We start from the raw sequence: 19,112 nt of genomic DNA on the forward strand, positions 1-19,112 counted from the left end.
TTGTTAATTACAATAGTGTCGTTATTCAGCTCGAGTCAGTTCAGTTCAACAACAGTGCCGATGTTGCCAAATCAAAAACAAATATGATTCAGCTTTAAAGCAACTCTACAGAAGACAATAGTGGCATTATTCAGTTCAGTTCAGTACAAGTTTTGTGTTCGAGTGAGTTGATTTATAAAGAGGTTCAATTATCGCAGCTCAAACAGCTTTGATTATTTGAATCAATTATTTCTACATTTGTCTCCTGCATTGTTAATTTTAACATCATTTTATTTTCATCCACAGTATGTTTAATTAAAATGAGTCATCATGATGATTTACATTTCTTGCCTTCATTATCATTGACGAAAAAGACTTTTATCAACATGCTGTATTCATCAGCAAATTTTCTTGACGAGATTAACAATGAACACAGCTCCGTTTGAAAGACCTGTTTACTTGTTTATCATGGTTTATTTATAGTATCCAATTCCCCGTGAAATCATTTAAAAGGGAGACACGGTCGGTACAGAAAAAATACAGAAGTTATCAGTGCAGACTCTGAAAACATGATGTTCATTTTACTAGATGTGCAGTATTCAACTCTCGACGGCACATCACAGGCCGTTCTGATGTATTATGAACACTTCAATGGCAAGATGTTGCTGAAATAGAAAGCTTCAATCTGATTGGCTAGCGCTAGTATGGGGCAACAGCTTTATCAGACCAGCAAACCCACATCCACACATGCCTTATTCCCTAATATATAAGGAAGGGGTGAAAATCAGTATGTGAAATAATTAGTATGTCTGAATTCACAGTAGGGATGCACGATATATCGGCCACCATATCGGTATCGGCCGATATACATTCATTTTTAATGTTCTCGTTATCGGTCCGATAAGAAAATGTGGGTGATATATTAATGCCAATAAAAAAAAAGCCAAAAAGCAATTTCTTAATGTATTCATGCTGCAATGCACTCTGGGAGAACACTGTTACTCAGAAATATCAAGTTAGTAAAACTCAGACTATAAGTTATGAAAACTTGAATATATTGATAACGTTACCAGATTTTTTTCGGAGGCAATAAGTTTGCAAGATTTTTTTTCAAGTAAAGTTAACGGATGCTTTATAGCTGAATTGAATTAATTTCATAATTGATGAACTTTACACACTCATTGAACTGAACTGAATCAACACTGAACTGACTTCAGCTGAATAATGACACTTTTTTAAGAGAATTTGAGTTTGTCTCATATTTGATTATAAAGCTTGCATGGATTCATTATTTTACTGTGAGTCTGCTTTAAAACAATCTGTATTGTATAAAGCACTATGTAAGCAAAGGCGACCTGACTTTATGGCAAAAACACTTCTCAGTATGTCTCACTTCTCTGGAGACAGTATTGAGTTTGAAAGCTGAGGGAAGCGTTTGACCCACATTATTGCTGATTTAAACATTTAAGATGCTCATCTAAACATGCTTACCCATGTGTGTGTGTGTGTGTGTGTGTGTGTGTGTGTGTGTGTGTGTGTGTGTGTGTGTGTGTGTGTGTGTGTGTGTGTGTGTGTGTGTGTGTGTGTGTGTGTGTGTGTGTGTGTTTGGTTACAGTTCCTGAAGACCTGTCCTTAGAGGAGCGAGACGAGCTGTCCAATATACGGCGCAGGAAAAAAGAACTGCTTGATGATATTGAGGTGAGAATGCAGTCGAAAATAAAGTTGTAGAATAGTTGAAGTTGTGTGTGTATTATGTATCTATTGCTTCACATATAGTGAGCTGCTATTGCATTCTGAACACTGAACATCTGAACAAAACCTATTTTTCCTAATTGAATGCAACATAAAAAGTACTTGTTTCTCTGTTGGTTAAACAGCTTTAGCACATTGTAATAGGCAATTTTCATCTGAAGCAACTTACATTGTATTCAAGGTACGCTTTTCACATTTCCGGGGAGTCAACGGCATGATCTTGGGCTCTAGTGTTTGAATATCACGTAGAGTCGTGTGTTTGATATGAACCTCTGTTTTCCAGCGCTTGAAGTTTGAGATCGCTGAAGTGATGACAGAAATCGAGCAGCTCACGTGTGTGGGCGAGAGGTGAGTTATGAGAGATGGGAAATGTTTCCTTTTCATTGCAGCTCAACTGAAGCTCATGCAGATTTGCACCTGTCTGTCTTTTGTCTGAGTGTCGTCACTGATCTGTCCTCTTCTAAACATTCATAAGCGCTCTATTCAGACTGTGTCGTCTGGTTGACAGGTCACCTGCAGGAGATGTGTGCTGTACACACTTATGTCTTTTATTGAGCTTTAAACAGGAATATAGATTGACTCTGTGCGAGGAAATCTATGTTGAATATCTAACGTTCGATAACCCAAAGTGCTAGTTTAGTTTTTAGTTTAATCATGTGATGAGGAATACATTTTTTCTGGTTTATCTGAGATTGAAATGATGAATGTAACAGAACTCAAAACGCCCTTTCTGTGTCCAAAAAGACTATTTATTGAAAATAAGCTGCACTAATTTTCAGGCAGATTAATACATTTAAACACACGTCCATGTTCATGTAATTGAGGTATATTGGGTGTTCAGAAACGTAGATAATATAGGAAGGTGTAGCCTATATTCCTAAACACCAAAATATTCACAAAAATAACTAAATAAAAATAAAGTTACTATTTTAAACTATTTTCTCTTTTGGAAAAAAAAAGGTATATATTTTTTTCTTAAGAACGTTCTTTTCTAAAGATCTGTCATGGTGCAAAACAAGGGAGTGGAGTAAAATATCTTAATTACAGTGGTTTAATTTATTTACAAAAAACTGATGCTTAGAAGCCAATCCAGAAGAGAAGAATCAACACAAACAGAAAGTGAGGAGAACTCAGGGTATGTTTATTTAACGATGACGTACTAAAAACAGAAAAGTTTTTCCTTTCATTGTTCACGTACAGACGGCAACGTTGTTAAAACGATCCCCGTTCACACAAATCCATGAAAACGACTAAACAAACATGCTGTATTATTCATGCCAGGCCAGTAGTTGGCGCTGTCACTTTGTAAAGAAACACTACGTGCTTATAGACTGAACACGTAATACACATGTGCATGAAGTCACCGTTTTCACAAATTCATGTTTTTGAAGTTAACACGTGTTTTTCAAAAACTTGCATTTTGAAAGTTTTCATTTTCAGGCCCCTAAAACGCTGTTGTTGCGTAAATGAATGGGCAAAATGCATAAGCATTTTTCTTTTTCTGTTGAAAATGGTGTCGTGTAAACAGCCCCTAAACAGGAGAAAACTAAATTGAACAAGAAACAGGTGCACAAAGCAACCAGTACCATGGCAACAAACAAGGGCATAATCCGTAACCTAGGAAACAGAAAAGAAGCGATAAAATGGCAGCATGAACAGAACACTATAGAAAACAATTAAATACAAAATAAAAGTCCATAAACAGAACATGATCGTTACAAGATCGTTCTTAAGACAAAACTATTATATAGACAAAACTAAACTAATTCAAATTCTTGATAAGACTCTTCGTAAAAATGATAAAATACAATAAAATAATTAATAAATCAAACATAAATAAATCAAAAGTAGAGTTGTTCTTGCAGGTCTTCGGTAAGAACCATCATACGAACAGATAACATCAAAGCCTGTAATTTCCTCAAGAAAATATTTAAGAAATCCCTAAGAATTCCTCTAGAATTGCACTTAATATTCTTACAAACTAATTCCTTTACTTCTTTCTTACAATGATTTGTGTGAACTAATGAGAGAAGAAATGGTAGCTGGTAAACTGATGTTGTGTAGCACCTGCACCTGCTCTGTTACATACGATGCAGTTTGTTTTTAACAATATCAATGATCATTTCAGCCTGATCATAACGTTTAAGCAGATTGTTTAATGAATCTGTCACTAGCATTAGCAATCTGATTAGCATTATAATTAATAGTTGAATCAGAATGATAAATGCATTATATATATATATGTATGGAATGGAAGTAGTTCTGAGACGCACATGCGCATTGGCTGGTCCAGCCTGAAAAATACACTTTTTTTTAATGTTATTTGATCATAAGAAACAACATTTATGGGACAGTTGTTGTCAGTGAAACGACGTGCCTCAAATGGACTTTGATAAGGCTCTTAAATCTACAGGACTTGTGCCTGTAATCAGGACTGTTTGATAGTTATGAAAGTGTTGTTTGGCACATTGTATGCGCAGGCCAATCACTCAAGAGGTTCTTTGTCCGCCTTCAGTCTTATTAGGGGATCTTTGTTAAGATCTTTGTTACTTCCATTTGCAGCAAAACAACACAGAGAAACAAACAAATTGCAATGGGAAGAAAGAAATTCAACATGGACCCCAAAAAAGTAAGTTATTGTATTGTCAGATTTTATATATTTTCATTCGTTCCTAAATGTTTTAATACTTTTAAAGCCTTTTCTTTATAGTAGGCTATCACTGAGTGATCAACATTGTGACATTTTCCCTGACATAGTGTATTACATTTGGAAATTTTCCACATACTTTTCCTGGCATTTATATTTCCTGGGTTGATCCTAAAATCCTTTTTTAAATCAACTTTCTCGCAGGGGATCCAGTTTCTTCTGGAGAACGACCTCCTGCAGCAGACGCCTGAAGACATCGCTCAGTTCCTCTATAAAGGAGAAGGCTTGAACAAAACCGTCATTGGGGATTACCTGGGCGAACGGTAAACCTTCGCTTCATTCCTTCAGTCTCTTACTTGTCTGGGTTTAGTGAGTAAAACAGGAGCAGTGAACGGACCACCTCTTGGGATGAGACTTGTCAAAACAAAAGGATTTCATGAAGCATAGCTAAAGATACAAGAGTCGAAGGCTGCTGAACATCACAAACGATCTTAAAAATCTACTTTTTAATGACAAACAATTGACCTTTCCTTGCAGGAAGTAACCGTTTCTTCTGTGTGTGGTTGTTGTTTTCTCGTAGGGATGATTTCAACATCAAAGTGCTCCAGGCTTTTGTCGAGCTCCATGAGTTTGCCGACCTCAACCTCGTTCAGGCTCTGAGGTGGGAACAGCTTCTCTGCAGGAATGCCTCGTTTCTACACTATTTGGCTTAGAATTATTATATCATAATGAACTGGTTTCTATTTTGCTCAAAAATTCCCCTTTTTTATAGTATGAAGGTAAATCACGTTAAACTTGTCAAACTTGACCATTAATATTTATTTATTTTGCAGTGTGAAATTATTTTCATGACAATTAACTATTTTTAATATAAGTTTTTAATAAGTTGGCAAATCTGTTACATCAATTTTTTTAAGTTAAGAAATTCAAACTTAACATTTAAATTGCTCTTAACTTAAAAAAATTGAGTAAACTAATTCATACATTTAACATAAAATGATCATGTAATCTCAACTCAAATATTTTAGTAGTGTAAATTTGGCTAGCTTTAACAACTAGCCAAATAATTCAGTAAATGCTAACTTGCTAATTGGCAACACAATGCTTTGATAGCATTAGAAGAGCAATTGGTGAATGAGTACAACAGTATAAAACAACATACATTTTCTCAAACCAATTAATTCTGATTCAGAATCAGAAAAAATCATTTTAGCATTTACTCTCCCGTTCGAGTGTCATGGTTTGCCATGACACTCGAAGCATGCTGGGAAACAGAAATTCCAGCCCAGTTTTAGTCAAAATTTAAGTTTGTCTAAATTAAAAGAAACAGGTTCATAAAACCCAAATTCTCTCAAACTCAAAACTCAACAATTCATATTACTTCAAATGTGTCAGTTTTGTGAACTCAAAAGAAAAAGAAAGTTCTAAATACTCATAAAAGTTGATTTGATTGAATTTAAGTTTGCCCAAACCGAGGGTGTACTGTACTTGTTGAGTCGTGGCTGTTTTTCTGAGGGCTTTGCTGTCTCCACACAGGCAGTTCCTCTGGAGTTTCAGACTCCCTGGCGAGGCACAGAAGATTGACCGAATGATGGAGGCGTTTGCGTCCCGGTACTGCCAGTGCAACCCGGGAGTCTTTCAGTCCACAGGTCAGACATGAGCAAAACAGCCAGTGTCCATACTAATGCAGACCTCGCTTCTGTCCTGCTCCGTTTCAGAGAGATGTTGGTAAAAAAAAACATCAGTTTAGGCCCAAAACACACCCAATCGAAATGCATCTTGCAAAATTGTTTATGTGCATCCTTGTTGCATTCTCAGCATTGCTGCAAGGACATTAGCATAAAGTTTTCTCTTTCAGGGGCGCGTTTCCCAAAAGCATCGATTACAGACGATATTAAGTTGATGTAATGATCAACATTATTATGTCAACAGAAATCTAAATACTCAACTCAAAAACTCAAAAATTATGTTTGCAACTTAAAAGGTTTGATTAAAACAATAAATTCGAATTTCTTAACTTTAATTTATTTAAGTTGTGGTAACAGGTCCCCTGAATTACTTCTTAGACTTATGAATTACATAGACTTAAACAGATCATGCTCAAAAAACAATCTAACATAACAAATAACAAAACAAAAACAGTAAAGTAGTCCTCCTCAATTCGTTACTGGAGCATGCTAACGTATGCTAATGGCTTTCTGTTGCTTATGCAAACCAACTATAATAATATTAGGTAACGCTTTAGATTACAGCCCGGGAAGTACTGTGTAATTATGAGGAATTTACTGTGTAACTTTCTGTAATTATAGTGTACCTATAAAGTACTTGCATGTAAGTATAAGGGAACAAAATGTAAAGTTTGGGGAATAAAGGGGTAACAACCAGTAGAATTAAAAAATATATTTATACTGTAAGTATTATAGAAGTAAGGGGTACTTATTCTACTATTATGAAACAACAATCTTACATTTGGGAGCAATTTAGCGAGAACATACACTGCGTACCTTTTTGTAATAATTGTGAACCAATACATACTGTATAGTTGTTGTTGTTGTTTTTTATAGCAAAAGTGCAGATGTTTAAGTTTGGGCTTACATGTTTCAAGGCAAGAACAACTAAGACTATTGCAATTTTAAATACTGGGAAATATATCTGGTTACAGGGTAAGTGGTGCTTGTATAATAAATAAAGGTTTCCGAGTCAGTGATATAAGAATGTGTGTATGCATTTTTATTGTACTTACCCTGTAACTACATGGAACAAGAGGGTAACAAGCACCACTACATGAAACAAGAGTATCTTTCCCCAATATTTAAGCAAAAGTTGCAATTGTTTTCGTTTTCAGTGCACTTTTGTTAAAAAGATTACTTTATAAATGCATAGATATGTACCCTGTAATTTTTATAAAGCCTATACAGTATGTACTGGTTCACCATTATTTCAAAAAGTTACGCAGTGTATGTTCTCGCTAAATTGCTCCCAAATGTAAGATTGTTATATCATAATAGTAGAATAAGTTCCCCTTAGTTCTATAATACTTTCAGTATAAATCGTTTTTTTAAATTCTCCTGGTTGTTACCCCTTTATTCCCCAAACTTAAAATATTGTTCCCTTATACTTATATTGTAAGTACGTTATAGGTACACTATAATTACCGAAGGTTAAGTTGTAAAATCGCTTTAATTACGCAGTACTTTCCGGGCTGTAATCTAAAGCGTTACCTAATATTACATTAATTGTGATCTCGAATCGATTCAATAGCAGAAGTTATTTCTCCAACACCTGCATGTGATGTCGGGGTTTGGTTTTGGTTAGTTTACTTGTAATTATGCATAATGTACTGTTATTACTATAATAAGTTCATGCAGTAACGTGTAACTTCGTCACCTTAAAATAAGTTGTTACTGAACATTTCTTTGATTGTTTATGGTAATGAAACGAGTCGCGAGCTCACGTCATGATGTGTTTACAGAGTAAACGGAAAGAAAACAGCTCAGTCTGGCAGAAACAATAGGCCTTTTTCTATTTGAAGGTTTATTTATGCCAATTTTCTCTGTGACGAGCCCTTAAATCAAAACAAAGCTTCCCTATGTGGATATAAATTATACTAGCAGTCAAAAGTTTGGAATAATGTTTTTGAAAGAAGTCTCTTCTGCTCACCAAAGCTTTTATTTGATCAGAAATACAGTAAAAACAGTGAAATATTATTACAATTTAAACAGCTGTTTTCTATGTAAATATATAATTTATTCCTGTGATCAAAGCTGAGTTTCAGCATCATTACTCCAGTCTTCAGTGTCACATGATCCTTCAGAAATCACTCTGATATGATGATTTGATGCTCAAGAAACATTTATGATTATTATTAGTGTTGAAAACAGTTGTGCTACTTCAGATTTCTGTGCAAATCGTGATACACTATCATTCAAAAGTTTGGGGTGAGTAAGATTTAAAAAAGAAAAGAAAAAGAAATGAATACTTCTATTCAGTATGCATTATATTGATCAAAATATACACATCTTTTTCAATGCCAGTTACTGTACAGAAAATGCTTACAAGGCTTTTTACTGTGCATTGGCTTATGTGTGTGTGTTGTGTGTGTGTGGTTATTGAATTATTTGTCTGTTTATGTTGCAGACACATGTTACGTCCTGTCCTTCGCCATCATCATGCTGAACACCAGCCTTCACAACCCCAACGTCAGGGACAAACCGGCCGTAGAGCGCTTCATCTCCATGAACAGGGGCATTAATGAGGGCGGAGACCTGCCGGAGGACCTGCTCAGGGTAATCCTGCTCAAAAGTGGATAAATGTTTATTTTTATAAGAAAATGGCGAATGGTTTGTCTAGATCAGACTCTTATTCCTCGGCTGGATCGTGTTCGAGACTTTGAAGCTGCACTGGAGAAAAATCCTGGAACGTTTTCCTCAAAAATCTTAATTATTAAATTATCAGGAAATTTTAATTCTGAAGTGAACTAATCCTTTAACCGGTTCAGTCGAGTCAGCTAACACTAACTATATTTACTCTCCTGTCTCATTTGGGTCAGTTTCCATATGAATGACTTTAAATCTCTGAGCCAGTCATGATTAATGCAGTTGCAGCCATATAGGACTGTTTAAAATATTTTACAGAGGCATGCGTGTAAATGTTCTGAATCTGCATACATTAACAGACTAATGTCTCTGCAGAACCTGTACGAGAGCATCAAGAGCGAACCCTTCAAAATCCCAGAGGACGACGGCAACGACCTCACACACACGTTCTTCAACCCGGACCGAGAAGGCTGGCTCCTGAAGTTAGGTCAGAATCAGACTCTTACTCTTACTCTTACTCTTACTCTTACTCTTACTCTTACTCTTACTCTTATACTCTAACTCTTACTCTTACTCTTACTCTTACTCTTACTCTTACTCTTACTCTTACTCTCTTAATCTTACTCTTACTCTCTTAATCTTACTCTTACTCTCTTACTCTTTTACTCTCTTACTCTCTTACTCTCTTATACTCTTATACTCTTACTCTCTTACTCTTTTACTCTCTTACTCTCTTACTCTTATACTCTCACTCTTGTACTCTTACTCTCTTACTCTTTTACTCTCTTACTCTCTTACTCTCTTACTCTCTTACTCTTATACTCTCACTCTTGTACTCTTACTCTCTTACTCTCTTATACTCTTATACTCTTACTCTCTTACTCTCTTACTCTCTTACTCTTATACTCTCACTCTTGTACTCTTACTCTCTTACTCTTATACTCTCACTCTTGTACTCTTACTCTCTTACTCTTATACTCTCACTCTTGTACTCTTACTCTCTTACTCTCTTATACTCTTATACTCTTACTCTCTTACTCTCTTACTCTCTTACTCTTATACTCTCACTCTTGTACTCTTACTCTCTTACTCTTATACTCTTACTCTCTTACTCTTACTCTTACTCTCTTACTCTTATACTCTTACTCTTACACTCTTACACTCTTACTCTCTTACTCTCTTACTCTTACTCTCTTACTCTCATACTCTTACTCTTGTACTCTTATTCTCTTACTCTCTTACTCTCTTACTCTTACTCTCTTACTCTCTTATACTCTTATACTCTTACTCTCTTACTCTCTTACTCTCTTATACTCTTATACTCTTACTCTCTTACTCTCTTATACTCTTATACTCTTACTCTCTTACTCTCTTACTCTTATACTCTCACTCTTGTACTCTTACTCTCTTACTCTTACTCTCTTACTCTCTTATACTCTTACTCTCTTACTCTCTTATACTCTTATACTCTTACTCTCTTACTCTCTTACTCTTACTCTCTTACTCTCTTATACTCTTATACTCTTACTCTCTTACTCTCTTACTCTCTTATACTCTTACTCTCTTACTCTCTTATACTCTTATACTCTTACTCTCTTACTCTTATACTCTCACTCTTGTACTCTTACTCTCTTACTCTCTTACTCTCTTACTCTTATACTCTTATACTCTTACTCTCTTATACTCTTACTCTCTTACTCTCTTATACTCTTATACTCTTACTCTCTTACTCTCTTACTCTTATACTCTCACTCTTATACTCTTACTCTCTTACTCTTATACTCTCACTCTTGTACTCTTACTCTCTTACTCTTATACTCTTACTCTCTTACTCTTACTCTCTTATACTCTTATACTCTTACTCTCTTACTCTCTTACTCTTATACTCTCACTCTTATACTCTTACTCTCTTACTCTCTTACTCTTATACTCTCACTCTTGTACTCTTACTCTCTTACTCTTATACTCTTACTCTCTTACTCTTACTCTTACTCTCTTACTCTTATACTCTTATTCTCTTACTCTCTTACTCTCTTACTCTTACTCTCTTACTCTCTTATACTCTTATTCTCTTACTCTCTTACTCTCTTACTCTTACTCTCTTACTCTCTTATACTCTTATACTCTTACTCTCTTACTCTTTTACTCTCTTACTCTCTTACTCTCTTACTCTTACTCTCTTATACTCTTATACTCTTATACTCTTATACTCTTACTCTCTTACTCTCTTACTCTCTTACTCTTTTACTCTCTTACTCTCTTACTCTCTTACTCTTACTCTCTTATACTCTTATACTCTTATACTCTTATACTCTTACTCTCTTACTCTTACTCTTACTCTCTTACTCTTATACTCTTACTCTTTTACTCTCTTATACTCTCACTCTTGTACTCTTACTCTCTTACTCTCTTATACTCTTATACTCTTACTCTCTTACTCTTTTACTCTCTTACTCTCTTACTCTCTTACTCTTATACTCTTATACTCTTATACTCTTATACTCTTATACTCTTACTCTCTTACTCTTACTCTTACTCTCTTACTCTTATACTCTTACTCTTACACTCTTACACTCTTACTCTCTTACTCTCTTACTCTTACTCTCTTACTCTCATACTCTTACTCTCTTATACTCTTACTCTCTTACTCTTACTCTTACTCTCTTACTCTTATACTCTTACTCTCTTATACTCTTATACTCTTATACTCTTACTCTCTTACTCTTACTCTTACTCTCTTACTCTTATACTCTTACTCTCTTACTCTCTTATACTCTTATACTCTTATACTCTTACTCTCTTACTCTTACTCTTACTCTCTTACTCTTATACTCTTACTCTTACACTCTTACACTCTTACTCTCTTACTCTCTTACTCTCTTACTCTCTTACTCTCATACTCTTACTCTTGTACTCTTATTCTCTTACTCTCTTACTCTCTTACTCTTACTCTCTTAATCTCTTACTCTCTTACTCTCTTACTCTCTTACTCTTATACTCTTACTCTCTTACTCTTATACTCTTATACTCTTACTCTCTTACTCATACTCTTACTCTTATTTTTACTCTTACTCTTACTCTCTTACTCTCTTACTCTCTTACTCTTATACTCTTATACTCTTATACTCTTACTCTTATACTCTTATTCTCTTACTCTCTTACTCTCTTACTCTATTACTCTCTTACTCTTACACTCTTACTCTTATACTCTTACTCTTACTCTCTTATTCTCTTACTCTCTTACTCTCTTACTCTCTTACTCTTATACTCTTACTCTCTTACTCATACTCTTACTCTTATTTTTACTCTTACTCTTACTCTCTTACTCTTATACTCTTACTCTCTTTCTCTCTTACTCTTACTCTTACTCTTATTTTTACTCTTACTCTCTTACTCTTACTCTCTTACTCTCTTACTCTCTTACTCTTATACTCTTACTCTCTTACTCTTACTCTTATACTCTTACTCTTATACTCTTACTCTTGTACTCTTACTCTCTTACTCTTACTCTTACTCTTACTCTTACTCTTACTCTTACTCTTGAACTCTTACTCTCTTACTCTTACTCTTATACTCTTACTCTTTCTCTTGTACTCTTACTCTTGTACTCTTACTCTCTTACTCTCTTACTCTTACTCTTACTCTTATACTCTTACTCTTATACTCTTACTCTCTTATACTCTTACTCTCGTAATCTCTTACTCTCTTACTCTTATACTCTTACTCTCTTACTCATACTCTTACTCTTATTTTTACTCTTACTCTTACTCTCTTACTCTTATACTCTTACTCTCTTTCTCTCTTACTCTTATACTCTTACTCTTGTACTCTTACTCTTGTACTCTTACTCTTACTCATATACTCTTATACTCTTACTCTTTCTTTCCTTCAGCAGACGTGCCTCGTCTCTTAGGGATACATAGAGTCACTATAGTGAAAGTGTGCAAGTCTCAGATGAAGCTGGATGCTGTACATGAAGTCTGTAACAAGTCAATTTATTTTTTAAATGTCAGCTCTCACAGACTTTAATTTGTACATTGTGAGGCTCTTGGTGGATCTGCAGAATTAAGGAAAAAGTGTGTTACCGCCTGACAAATACCCTGCGTCTCAATGACCACACTATCCATCCTTAACAGTGTGTGATATTAGAATAAGTGTGTCCCAAAGCATAGTATGTTGTAAAGAGCGTGCCAGAAGTCCCCGGATGTCTACTATTCCCGGTGGATTTTCCAAGTGTGGATCCGTGCTCACTATAACAGCTAATATTACCCACAATCCATTGCGCTTTGGAGGAGGAACTACAAACACGAGTAAAAAAAAAAGTGTTAAAAACTACAAAACATGTCGGATAATGCGACCGACAGTGAGAGGTTTAGAAAGTTTAACCTGATAAAAAATATATATTTATTTAATGTTATTCGTGTTATATTTCATCTGCAATAACAATGTGGACTTTTTTAAAGATCGGTTTGGCCATTAACTTTTAAATACATCATTATGCATTAATATGAGGAGAGTCTCGTCATGAAAGACGCAATTGTAGGACGTGATAGTTTGTCCCAAAGCTTGTCTACTCTTCTGCTACACGCTCAAAAGTATGCACTTTTTATTCACAAGAAGAGTAAATACTTTTAGGGCGTAGTATAAGTGGGCGAAGTGAGATGCAGCAATAGAGTTACTATAGTGAAAGTGTGCAAGTGTCAGATGAAGCTGGATGCTGTACATGTACATGAAATCTGTAACAAGTCAATTTACTTTTTAAATGTCAGCTCTCACGGACTTTAATTTGTACATCCTGAGGCTCTTGACGGATTTAAGGGAATTAAGGGAAAAGTGTGTTACGCCCGGTTGTAACTTTAAGCAAGCAGCATGTAAACCACTGAAACACTGTTTACGAGCCATTTCACTTGGTAATCTGATGTAAAGAGAATCTGGCGAGCTCTAATCTGATGGGATGACATTAAGCTTGTTTCAGTCCGTCTGGGTACAGAGTTGTGTTTATGCAGTACGAGTGTTTCTGAGGGGGAAAAAGAATTGCTGTATTTTGCCATTTTTGCCAGGTTACTTGCGTCAGATCTTTAAAAGATTTGAAAAGAGTTTAGAGGTTTGATAAAGATCGTTTGAGAGGGTGATTTTGCAATGGCAGTGGCTATTTTCACCAAAGTCCCTTTCAAGGAAAGTCTGTTCACTCGGCGTCCATATTTCCAGCTGTTTCAGACATTTGAATGGGGGAATCCTGAAATCTCAAAAATTGCTTGCCGAACTCACAATTAAATGCAATCAGCAACAAAATCTGACATGAACTGTCCCTATTTATGCTTTTTATACGTATTTTTCAGGCTAGACGAGTCAATGCGCATGTGCAGTCATAAGAGCGAGTCTCAGGTTTCTATGGGAACGGGGTTTCTCACGGGAGATGCAGTGACATAATAATTTTTCCAATCAGCGATTGGCTCATTCACTTTAGAAGGCGGGACTTATTCTGCATTATTGCGCATTGCAGTTTCTCCAATTCATGAGTAATAGGAGTGAACCATCTTTCTATATCTATAGTCTTTGTTTACACTAAGTAAAAATAGCAATAGATTCTATTTACATTATGTAAAAATAGCAGTATTTTATATGCAAAAAGTCAAGTCACCTTCATTTATTTATATAGCGCTTTTTACAGTGTTTCAAAGCAGCTTTACAGAGATAACAGGAAAATAATGCACGAAAGTTTGTTTCCAGAAGAAAATAGCGTCAAAGTCCAGTCCAGTCCAGAAAACAAATGCCTTAACATTATTCAAAAATCGCTATAAAGCCAAAACAATCTCTGTTACCGTAAATTGTATGTTTATCACTGTAAAGCTGATTTGAAACAATCTACATTGTTAAAGTAACAACAGGTAACTTTTCAGCCTTCATAATATATTTCCAAGTCTCTTGTGATGGTACATCGACTTACAATAGGTTGAATGACACGTCTGCCATAGCCTGACGGGGTCTGTAGCGTTTTTAATCGTACTTTTAAACTTCGGGTTTCGGGTAGTAACCGGCGAACAAAGAGAACTACAAAATTCGACTGGTTTACGGCATATACGTCACTTCCACCACCACCCCCACTTCCTTAAAATCGGACTTGCGAGCCAAATGTTATAGTCATGGCCGAAGCAGCACAGAAAAACAAGGAAGCAAAGGTTTTATCGGAGCAAAGCAAAAAGAGAAAGTGATCGCGTTAAAGGCAGAACGAGGATCAACATTGCAGAGCTGCCAACTCTCACGCATTGGCCGTGAGACACCCGCATTTAATTGGTTTCACACGCTCACACGCCACACCCCTGGTTTCTCACGCTAAATTGTCAACCCGGTCGGTCAAATGCCTGAAAGATGAGTTTATCTATAGATCTCTACCTGTTGAGCCACTCGTGATCGACCAGTTATACCGCAAATTAGTTCAAATCTCCCGGAATCTAGAGCGAGCGCGCACGCGAGACAGAGACTGTGCTCCAACGCGCGCGGACGGCAGAGAGAGAAAGCGAGCGAGAGACCTTGCGTGTGCAGGGAGCATCGAACCCCCCATCGAAAAAAGAATGCCTCTCTCTAACCTCTCTAATTCGCTAGAGTAGTAGCGAATTATCAATCTGGTAGCTAGTAAACGATATTCTAGTTTTTGATGGTTAGCTATCGCTAGTATTCTCGTTCTGATTTGAACTTTGCAATCGATGAAATGCCAATAGCAAATGTTTGACCTAAAAAGTGTAGTCTACTCAACATGTACAAAGAAAGGAGGAAGATTATTAATAAAATCATATTTTAGGATACCTAACATGTCTGTGTTTATTTGTTTATTTGTCTTGCCTCAAGCTATAATGCAAATCAATTTTTAAAATTTGCAGATTCATTTATGGTAGCTTGATATTATAATATTGACGATATATGGTTATTATCAACCACTCAAACATTGCATTGAAGTATCATATAGATTCAGTAAAACGGTAACCAATAGACTAGGCTACTATAATGACGCTGGCTTGTAAACGCGATCATTTGTCGTTATAAAAAAAATAAAACACATGAACTTATATTCATATGACATGCTGAAATATATGCCACTGTACCTGGGATGAAGACATTTCACACACGCGGGAACACCTGCATGTGACTCCTCCTACAGTGTTCAGGGCTATCATGGTTGTCAACAATTGCACGTGCATGTAGGATGACAGTTTACGACAGTAGTAGAGGACAATACTGTTTCCCAACTGTAGGGGGAGCCCGAGAGCAAAAAACTACCTGTTGTTACTTTAAAAGCGCTATATAAATGAAGATGACTTGACTTGACTTTCCGATCTGATATGAGATGGGGAAAGGATGTAGAGTGAGTTCGGCAAACGGAGGATTCGAACTCGTGTCGATTTACGGGAAAACTTTCTGCCACACGCTTTTTCACTATTGCAACTGTTGACAATAACTTTAATTCCCTAATTGTGTCTGTCCCAATCAGACGTTAGTGTACATAGCCTCTGCCAACAAGGCGGGATATTTGCACTTAGTGTAAAAAGTATCAAGTTTTGCAATTTGCAGAGCGCAAACTAGACTAGCAGAACTGTGTTTAGCTTTGTTTCTGAGTCATGTCTGTACTTTTTGAACAGGCAGAAAGGCTACTTAATTTTTCTGTAAAACCCTTTGCAGACGCGCTGCACCATTATTTTGAAAACATCTTTTTATTACTGTGCTATAATCTATTTCAGATAGGTCTCTGGACCTCTCGTTCAGATGGTTTCTTCCTGTCTCCTAAGTCTGTAGTTATTGAATAAGCTGCGGTGTGAACCAGACTTTATGCCGATAGTCAAATGTCTGGCTTTGCATGGGAGCGAAATCCCGGAAGTGCCGGATCTGATCCACAAATGAAGCCCTGCAGGGATGTCTACACAGAGCTGCTGTGTTTCATATGTATGTGCCTTTTTTATTTGTTTGTCAAGCGTCAACTGATGCTTTGTCTTTCTAATGTCCCGTCTCCTAACATTATCTGTGTCATTTCTGTGTATTAGTATGTGTTGATGTTGAGCGTTGCTTCTTGTTTTCCTGACACCCTTTGACCCTTGCCCTGGCGTTCTCTACAGGAGGTACGTGACATAACCAGGACAGATCTATCCCATCGTTCCCTCTTTTCACCTCCTCTAACCTTCATTCGATCCTCTCCTGACTGTCGCCCAAGGCCTTCCTACTTCCGGTCTGTAGGCGTATTGTTAGGCTGATTCTGGGGTCAGAGGTCAGAGGTCAGTGTACTATACCGGAAGGCAGTTCGACTTAAAAACAAGTGCATACATTTACATATATGCATCTGGCAGACGCTTTTATCCAAAGCGACTTACATTGCATTTCAAGGTACACATTTTACATTTTTATCAGTTCTTGGTTTCCCAGGGAATCGAACCCATAACCTTGGCGTTGCAAGTGCAATTTGTAGCAATTATTTATGCTGCTAGCTACTATAAAGTAAGAAATAATAATAAAATAAGTAGATCACTAACCCAAAATAGCTATAATATTAGTAAACCTGTTCACTCTTTCCCCGCCATTGATGGAAATTTCTGTGTTTTCACTGTTATACGGTAGGTGGCGCTATGACATCTTCTGAAAGAGTTAATCTCCTGAACCAAATGCATTGCTTGTTCCTGCTTCTTCTTCGCCTATGTAAAATAACGATTATCAACATTAAAACCAGTTTAGTGCACATGGTTGTATTTGTCGTATTGGCTCTGGACACACAAGTTCCTTGTTTTCTATGTAATGTCCCGGTAGACCTATATACTGTCTAATAATAACAGGAAACACATTTATCCCCACACAATCTTTATGTGTTTCTCTCAGCTGTACGCGGTGGGAAGCTTTTTACACTCAAATAATTATGCTTTTCCTCACTAAAACTATCCCTGAGTTGGATCTGTGGAAATGTACACTGGGAAATGACTCCAGAAATGAAAATCAGATTAAAGAAATATGCACTTATTTGAGAACAAGTATTTATTTATTTGTTAGTGTGTTTGTTTGTTCAATTTCATTTTATTAAAAAAGTTTACTGCTGAACTTCCAAATATTCATATTTTCTCATGTTCAAAGTGGCATGGCCAAAATCACTGAATACATTAGTGTTCGCTAAACAAAATCTGTAATAACTTTTAACCTTTTACATTTTTACCATGACAAAGTTTAATGAGGCCAGTATAAGCATCACCATAGTTTTGAATCATGTGGTTACCCTGAACAGAAAGTGTTCATTTTAAAAACACCATTTTAATAATAAAAAAAAGCTAAGTTTAGATTGAATTTATGTTATTATTTTGTATAACCCACAAAAGCGTGGCAGGGTAGATATTCCAAGGAAAAACTAATATGTTTAAAATGTTATGTAAAGTTTATTAATTACAATTTCTGTTCACCAGAACAATTCATTCATTGCATTCACGTTCTATTAATTTAGCCAACTTTTTTTTTTTTATCGAAATTACTTACAAATTAGGAACAATTTGTCGTAGAGCCTCTAATATTAAAAGTACACAGTACCAGGTTTAGTAAAAAAAATAGATTATAGTTAGTTAACAAGCCAGAACAGAGGTGAAATGCAGCTTTTTTGTAGCCACGAATTTAATGTGCCTATATACATAACTAATATTTCATATATAAACTTACCCTGAAAAATTTGAGGGCGGGGCAAAGGAGACGTTGTTGTAGCGAATCCAATTAAGAATTGCGTGACACAGAATGAACAAGGAAACACGATATTTGTTATGCAGATTGCGAGAGAACTACACAAACACCAACAACATTAAGGCCCTGTCCGTGACTTTTTTACGCGGTACGGCCGTTCGTCCACACGAAAACGCACTGAAGCCGAACATTTTTGAAAACCCCTGCCAGGGTGAGGATTTTCAGAAACGCCGGTTACAGTGTTGTCGTGTAGACAGTGAAACCGGGGGTTTTGCCTTGCGACGTCAGAGTGTGCGCCGTTATCAGCTGTGTTTGACATGAGATTTGCGCTTCTGATTGGCCAACGTGGCTTTAGGGTTAAGGTTTATATCGCCGCCTGCTGGCATGGCATGCTCTTGATCGCGCTTGATAGCGTGTTTTTGCGTTTTCATGTAGACGGAGACCGAGCATGTGTGGACGGGATTTTTTTTTTAAACGCTGTAGGAAAAACTACGGTTATAAAAATACCTGTGTCCGTGTGGACAAGGCCTAAAACCGAACACAAGAAAACCGAGGGCTTAAAGTGAACCCCGACTAGTGTGGCATGTTGGCCTTATAAGATTAACGTGGGCGTCAGCTATAAAAAGGTGATACAAAAACACTCCAAATGTTTTTGATTTTATTAAAAAAAGACGAAAATCCGTTCACTCGTAGGCCGCCATAGTTATTTACGTCTCAATGCATTC

The 19,112-nt window shown here is 36.4% G+C and overlaps 1 protein-coding gene across 2 annotated transcripts in view; it reads left to right on the forward strand.

Moving 5' to 3' along the window:
- The window catches only part of cyth3b (cytohesin 3b), a 51,631-nt gene that overhangs the window by 24,803 nt on the left and 7,716 nt on the right, over window positions 1–19,112 (forward strand). For both annotated transcript variants that reach the window (XM_056249956.1, XM_056249955.1), the window contains exons 2-9: window positions 1,595–1,677; window positions 2,015–2,079; window positions 4,294–4,360; window positions 4,583–4,701; window positions 4,959–5,039; window positions 5,915–6,027; window positions 8,516–8,664; window positions 9,070–9,181. In XM_056249956.1, coding sequence (XP_056105931.1) covers window positions 1,595–1,677; window positions 2,015–2,079; window positions 4,294–4,360; window positions 4,583–4,701; window positions 4,959–5,039; window positions 5,915–6,027; window positions 8,516–8,664; window positions 9,070–9,181 — 789 coding nt within the window. The remainder of the gene's footprint in view (window positions 1–1,594; window positions 1,678–2,014; window positions 2,080–4,293; window positions 4,361–4,582; window positions 4,702–4,958; window positions 5,040–5,914; window positions 6,028–8,515; window positions 8,665–9,069; window positions 9,182–19,112) is intronic.

This window comes from Rhinichthys klamathensis, unplaced genomic scaffold (genome assembly GCF_029890125.1).
Source record: "Rhinichthys klamathensis goyatoka isolate OS25496 unplaced genomic scaffold, OSU_Roscu_1.1 h1tg000065l_1, whole genome shotgun sequence".
Taxonomy (NCBI): domain Eukaryota; kingdom Metazoa; phylum Chordata; class Actinopteri; order Cypriniformes; family Leuciscidae; genus Rhinichthys; species Rhinichthys klamathensis.